Source organism: Trichomycterus rosablanca, chromosome 4 (genome assembly GCF_030014385.1).
Source record: "Trichomycterus rosablanca isolate fTriRos1 chromosome 4, fTriRos1.hap1, whole genome shotgun sequence".
Taxonomy (NCBI): Eukaryota; Metazoa; Chordata; class Actinopteri; order Siluriformes; family Trichomycteridae; genus Trichomycterus; species Trichomycterus rosablanca.
The window spans coordinates 5096723-5103977 of NC_085991.1; the positions used below are offsets into that span (position 1 = coordinate 5096723).

The 7255-nt window shown below is 36.7% G+C and overlaps 1 protein-coding gene across 1 annotated transcript; it reads right to left on the reverse strand.

Annotated features, from left to right (window-relative positions):
- Nucleotides 1-39: 39 nt before the first annotated feature.
- On the reverse strand, nucleotides 40-2860 carry LOC134312144 (uncharacterized). The gene is made up of 5 exons (XM_062993847.1): nucleotides 2322-2860; nucleotides 1727-1839; nucleotides 1281-1438; nucleotides 763-895; nucleotides 40-688 (listed from the first exon to the last, which is right to left on the reverse strand). Exons 1-5 carry the CDS (start codon nucleotides 2458-2460, stop codon nucleotides 230-232), a joined length of 1002 nt encoding a protein of 333 aa, XP_062849917.1. The 5' UTR covers nucleotides 2461-2860; the 3' UTR covers nucleotides 40-229.
- Nucleotides 2861-7255: the final 4395 nt, after the last annotated feature.

The following is a 7255-nucleotide window of genomic DNA, read 5'->3' on the forward strand; positions in this document are numbered from 1 at the left end:
GTTAGTTTTGAATAATTCAGGCAAGTTTGTTTTGCAACTTTTATTAAAAAAAGTAAAACCAGATAAAAATGTTTCTCCTCTCTATTAAGTATTATTTATTTGAAGTGCTGAAGTCTATTTATTCAGTATTATAATAACATATATATAAACATATCAATTATATAAATATTATTAATTATAAATTAATTTAATTAATCAATTCATCCAATAAATTACAAATGCAAATTAATTAAGTCTGTGACAGAATGTGTGGTAGGAAACAGTTTTTATAAAATGTTTCCAGGGTGTCAATGTTAACCACCCATGTTGGGTCTATGAGCACTGGCAGAATCACAAGGTCAAGAGGAGTCCATACAAGTAGATGACAACAGTTAGCTCTAGTCAGGTGTAGGTTGCCCTGGATCTGATGCCAATAGTGGTGAGTTGGTTTTAGTGTTAGAGAACCAGTCACCTCCTCCAACTCAAGAAAAAAGTCCTTACTCTCTGCTGCCTGCAGAATAGTCTTGGTTCTGGCCGACCATGGACATTTCACCTCAATAATGCAATCACCAGATACTGTCCCGTCTGGAGATCCACCAAGCAGGCCGCTATCAGACAGGAACAGTCCCCTCTCCTGGATATCGACACCAGTGCGCTCTGTGTACTGCTGCTTTGCCCTTGGCTCATGAAGGATTCCCCAATCACATGCCTTTAATAAAAACACAAAAAATGTCACTTAATCTTAGATACACTGATAAGTTTAATCACTTATCCACTTCTTACTTTAGATCCGTCTTGGACATTGTAATGGCCAAGCAGGGTTTTGAATAAGGAAGGGGGGTAAGACTTCCGCTTGACTGCTGCCAAGACCACACCAAAGTTGCTTGCCGTGATACGTTTCTTGCGAAATGCCGACCTGTTATTTAAAAAAAAAAATTAAAAAAAAGGCAAGTTGCAATGACTAGTTTTGTATTATTTCAGCTTGTATTTTATTTTGTACAGTGATGCTAAGAGCTCAATGCATTATGACTTGAGAAAACATGCAAATACTGTAGACCAAAAAATGCAAGCAAATCAAGAAAACATCTACCCGACAGCCCATACAAAGCATTTAGAAAATCTGCAGCAAATTCAGACAACACATCACAACATATGAATTTGCAGCATGTTTTCTAAATGAAGTGCATAGGTTGTCAAATTGATATATTCTTAATTTGTGTTTTGTCTATCTGCATACATTGTATGTTGCAGTGCATTAAGTTCCCAGGGCCACAGCAGTTTTTATTAATGCACTTTCTTACCATAAAGGGTTCTTTGCTTGCCCAACTGTTGCTGCCTCGATCTGCTGCTTCTCATCATCTGTGACAGCAAGCGATGACAGCACATAAAGAGCCTTGTCCTCAGCTTGGGCATAACCTGGGCTGGTCACTAACCCATCAAATGTCTTGATGGGTAGTGTCTGAATTTAAAGTTAAGCACATTGTGTCAGACATTTATATAACAAATGCTAATTTCCTTGCAAGTCAAAAAGGTTTAAGTTCAAATCTGTCATGGGTTTAAACTGTGTAGCCATTTTTACTACACAGTACAACTGTTTACAGTACAACTACATCTCTAGTTGAAATGATTTCTTTTTGACATTGTACTAAATTGCATAATAACCAAATTGTTAATGACTTAACATAGCATATGTGATGTTTCTGGAAACATGGTGGGCAAATCAAAGTGCAAGAGACAGAATTCGTACCTGAGGCGGTTCAGGACTCAAAATCCAGCCCATTCCAGTGAAACGCCCAAGTTTGGACAAAGATGCCAGTGCCCATTCTTTGTCCTCCTGTGTGACAGGTCTTTTGATTCCAGCTGAAATAAAATAAGTAATACTATCAACAGTCTTTTAAACTCACAGTGTACACTACACTCTTCATGCAGTATATCAGATTAACAATATTTTAAGGATTCAGAATAGATCACTGTCTGGCCAACTAAAATTTCAATATGAACATAAAGCTTAAATTAATTATTCTTCAGTAGTACCACAGAAAAATGTGACTGTGTTAGCATTGTTTAATAAATACTATTCATCCTCATAATGGCTTTAACCCAGTGGTCTTGGAGGACCCCTGCACATTTTAGTAGTTTCTTGGTCTACCACACCAGCTTCGTCTCCGAAAGGGGTTTGTTAATCAGCTGATTAGTTGGATCAGGCGTGTTGGGAGCAGGGTAAAAACTAAAATGTGAAGGGCAAGGGGTCCTCTAGGACCGAGTTAGGGAAAACACTGCTTTAATCCACCTAGCGTTAAGCAAATAAGCCAGGTCACATCACTTGCAAATTAATTACTAACCTCGTGTTGTGGATGGTGTCATCTCAGACACCCGCTTGGCTGCAATTTCGTCTGTTTTCGATGTCTTCGCCCTCTTCCACGAGCATTCCACATCAGTGCGAGACACGTTTTTCTCAACCCAAATCAACAAGGCTGCCATATGATGGCACTTGTCTCTGCCAATTGGGCACTCGCAGGTACTGTACCTCACTGACTGACCCTCAACGTGCACCTATATTGAACAAAATTTAATCCTCGCTGTCCCTAACACCTCTGCAAGACCTTATCAGTGCTGTATTTAAAGTAGTAGCCTAAAGATATTTCTGTAGCGCTAGCACTACCTAGCTACGAAGTGGCAGATCATTAGCTATTTGCTAACATAACTTCACTAATCCCACAAAAGCCTTTATATTTAGGTTTTCATTATTTATGTCCAAAGTTATAGCAGTCCTGTGCATTTATTATACAAATACCTCAGTCAGAACATGACATATCATCTTTAAATGCTAATTAGCGAACCTAGCTAACCCTCCTACATTCTAACTCACCTCAACCTCATAAATCGTCTTTTTCATGGATGCCTGAACTCTACCCTTGAATATCCGCTTGTTAAGTCGTGACGTGTCGACCTTATGAAACGTCACATCCGGGTCCAAGTTGGCTGAGACCCCTCGTATTTTCAATATACCACAGTGCTGTGTCCGAGTCGGAAAAAAACTACCCAACTGTCTTTCTACCGCTTTTCTTGCAATTAGATATCATGAAGTAATATTTTTGTTCATAATTTAATGTAAACTGTCAAATTGTATATTCATTACACGTGTTTCAAGCTGTTTTTAATTTACATGTAATATGTTCATATAATTTACATGTGATATCCTGGATTTTTGATTTTTATAAGCTATAAGCTATACTGATTAAAAGTAAAACCAAAGAGTCAGAAATGTCAGTTTTCATGTAATGAATTAAAAATATGACCGCTTACCTCTTGATGAGTTGACATGAAATTAAATAATGACATGAACTAGTGTACTGCACAACTTGTCTATATATATATATATATATATATATATATATATATATATATATATATATATATATATATATATATATAAAAGACCTTTTCTCGTCCAGATCGCTATTGAGAAGGACTAGAAGTTTATGACTCGTGTTTGTAAACCAAATTTCCAATGACAGCGACACAGAGTTCCATAAGTTTTCCACAAACATTATTTATTTTAACTTTCTTCTTAAATTGGCTTATCCATTAATCCAAGTTTCTTATAAAAACAAAATAAAAACTCAATATGTTCGCAATTGGCGTATAACAAACAAAACTACGGTAAAAAATCTATTGCTCCGCGTCCTCTTTCTTTCCGTATATTTTATATATATTTTCCGTATATAGAGCCAATACAATTCTGCCCTCTTAAGGGCTAACCAAAGAGGACTAATGAATAACAGCATACATTGATTACCAGGAAAAATTATCAATAGTTAAAATACCAAGTCTCCACTTCAACAGGAAATATTTATGACAATAAACATAGAAAATTACAATTAGTGCAATATTGCTTTTACAATATATATAAAAAGGTTCAGAGGTTCAGCCTTATCTTATCTTATCTTATCATATCATAGTTGTTTGCGTTTGGACCCGGAAATGGTCCGAACGTCACGTGTGACGTCAGACTTAACAAGCCCATACCACCTGGAAGAACACTTACACTTATCACTCTATTTGAGTTAAAAGAGTTTAGACCTTTTTTAACCCTCAATGGTGCCTCACAAAAGAAAGAAGTAATGGTAAAAAGGTTCACAGGTTCAGCCATAGTTGTTTGCGTTTGGGATTAAAGTTGAGTTTGGCCCCGGAAATGGTCCTAACGTCACGCATGACGTCACACTTAACAAGCGGATAGCGCCAGTGGCGTCAAGGCAAGGTGTATTGCGCCAGCGCCCTCTGCTGTTCAAAGTGAATATCGATTCATTTTACATCCCTACTTATTTTTATTCTTTCATAGCAGTGAAAGCTGGAGAAACAGACTCAAAATGAGAGGAAACCAAACCGAGACAAACTCAGCAAGGATGTTAGGGATCGTTGTTTGGATAAATGATCATTTGTTAACAGCATTGATGAGCAAAGTTGGTTGTGAGCGGGTGGAACCGTGACCATGTTGCTCTTGTAGCGGTAAATGTTTGTATTGTTCATGCTGCTTATTTTGCACAGATAGTGTTTAGTTTTTGTCTGTGTTTATTTACAAGTACAGATAAAGTACATATATAGAATTTTACATAACTGTAATTGATTATTGTCCTGATTTGCTTACACACTTAAACACAATGGTTCTTTATTCGAGATGATGGTTCATTTGTATACTTTAAGGCTTCTGTGTGCATTATGAAATGTGGCCTAATTATCATCAGAAAAACAAATAATGAAAACCACATTTAATGTTAGTCCATGGTTTTGTTTTGTGTCCTTGATGCCACTTAAATCTAGCAGAAGCATAAATCAATCTCCATACTGAAACTTTCTCTTGGATCTAATTAAAAATTGTTCATTCTTCTTTTATTTCTAACAGATGAGTAAGTTTTTGAATACTTTTCTTAGCACATACAGAAATAGGGGCAATTGTATGGAAATTATAGTGTGAATTATACAGTACATAAGTAAAGTACAAACGTATCTTACATACTTTGCGCACTTTACGCAAATTCACGAAACTTCCCTGATACGTAGGTCAGCTTCGTGAATTGAAGCATGCGTAGTGAGGCTCTCATTCTGTCTGCGCATGCGTAGTGAGGCTCTCATTCCCTGTTTGTGTTTTGATGAATAAGTGCTCCTTTCTTTTGACTTTGTGCTTATAAATGTAAACATAATAGCATCTGTTCTTTCTTTTAAATTACCAAGGACACAAATATTCGGTCACTATTAAAACGGTACATATTTATTCTCCCAGCAAACACAACTATGAGCTGCTTGGTGGTGATTAAAGCAATAAGCCACGAGAGGCCGTACGTTACTGTGATTTTAGCACGGGGATGACGTTTTGGCACGACGTGAAGCGGAGTCCCTAAAACTTCTTTCCCCGTGCTAAAATCGTAACAGTAAAAACAGTAACAGTAAAAAAAACATAAAATATAATAAATACAACAATGTTTAATTCAAAAATGTATTTATTGTGTATAAACTTACAATAAAGCATTCTTCCGCGACGCAAAATAGTTCGATTAACAGTGTTGCTAGGCAACATAAGGGCGAAAATAACATTAACTTTTTCGATTCAGTGGCGTATTAATATGGAATGATGTGAGGTGGTCATAGGTGTGAGTTTATCGGGGATTTTACAACGGCTTCGAACGCGGCTCAGCCAATCAGATTTTAGGACCGGAACTATCCGTTTTATAAAGATACTTTACTCACCCTGAGGAAAATTACACCATGATGGTAACGTTGTGAAAAAGAAAAGCACCCAGAAACAAAAAAACTGACAAAAATGTATGTATTACAATATTAATATGATATATTAGTTATAAATACAGAGTGCTTATAGAAACAGAAATCACTGCAATTAGCCTAGCAGCTAACACTAGTGACTAAGGTAACAGGTACCAGTGCTGTTAACCTTGGGTATTAACTCACAGCTGTAATGTATTTTGTGTAGTGAATGTACTGCCCACGGTGCACAAGTCTTTATTGTATATATTTTATGGTGTATGAGTTATTTGGGTTTTAGTCAGTATCTCAGCTGTGAACTAGTTGGCTGGGCTAGGTAGGTATTGACACCTTCACACGGCTGTTCTAATTTTATTACTAGGGGGGGCCAAATTGATCCAAATATCAATAGTATCAATACTTCAGTTTTACTTTTTCTCTGCTACATTTACTATGTTTCTCCCATTTCATAACAAAGTAGAGACCCTGTCTTTATAGACGCAGCTCCTCATACATCTTACATGCTCACCTTACACCTCCCCTCCTGCTCTGCTGTGTTTTGTTGTGGTACCGTCACGTGACTGAGCGGCACCGAGAGACCGAACACATGTAGCAGTGAGAGAGAGAGGGGAGTTGTGTGGGGATAATCTCAGAAAAGTGCAATATTGGGGATAAATGATGTTTTGTTATTATATTATTGGATCTGAACAAAAACTAGACCTACGTACTTCAGTATAGTAATAAATGCCCTACTCATAAATCATGACACACTTCCCTGTATTTACTTGCTATTGGATCGATACAGAATTTTGCAGTATCGCACACCACTAGCAACGACTCAAGCCTCACCACCTCCAAGTTGTCACTGTTGGGCCCTTAAGTAAGGCCCTTAACCCTCAGTTGCTCTGACAATACACTGTCACAGTACTGTAAGTCGCCTTGGATAAAAAGCGTCTTCTAAATGTAAATTTGTAGACCCTGCAAAAGTATTCAAAACACTCACAAAATACACAGCTGATTTTTTTATTTAGAATTTTTATCTTTTAATCACGTTCTAAGGATTATTTACATACAGCTATATTCTTCTGTTCTGACACACGGTTCACACAGGCATATATGGCAATCGTATGTGAAGTAAGAAGAGAAGAAAGAAATAAAGAGCACATTCAGATGCAACAGGCGTCACACTGACACTGAAAACAACCTTTCTGATTAATTTTACTAATGGTTGTAAAGTCAGATTAATAACATTCATATTTAATAAGTGCTATTTGAAGAGGTTGTGCTGCTTAAATGATTTAGAAAACAATTGAACATCTTAACAGACAGCAGAGTTGGAAATTACACAGGACAAGCAGCTTTCATGTTTAAACTATCAGCCTTTATCTGTTTTCGACCACTTCGTTCACTGTCCCAAATGCTAAAAGTGACAATAATAACCATCATAAATATCATTACTGCTAATTTTAAATTAAATTACATGCCATCTGTTTTAAAAGACCATATTAGATCCTGTCTA

Coding starts and splice junctions, on each gene's coding strand:
- LOC134312144 (XM_062993847.1), bottom strand. CDS start 2,460: ATGGCAGCCTTGTTGATTTGGGTTGAGAAAAACGTGTCTCGCACTGAT. Junction 1,439..1,726: donor TGAGTCCTGAACCGCCTCAG/GTACGAATTCTG, acceptor CTTTAAATTCAG/ACACTACCCATCAAGACATT. Junction 689..762: donor ATGTCCAAGACGGATCTAAA/GTAAGAAGTGGA, acceptor TTTTTATTAAAG/GCATGTGATTGGGGAATCCT.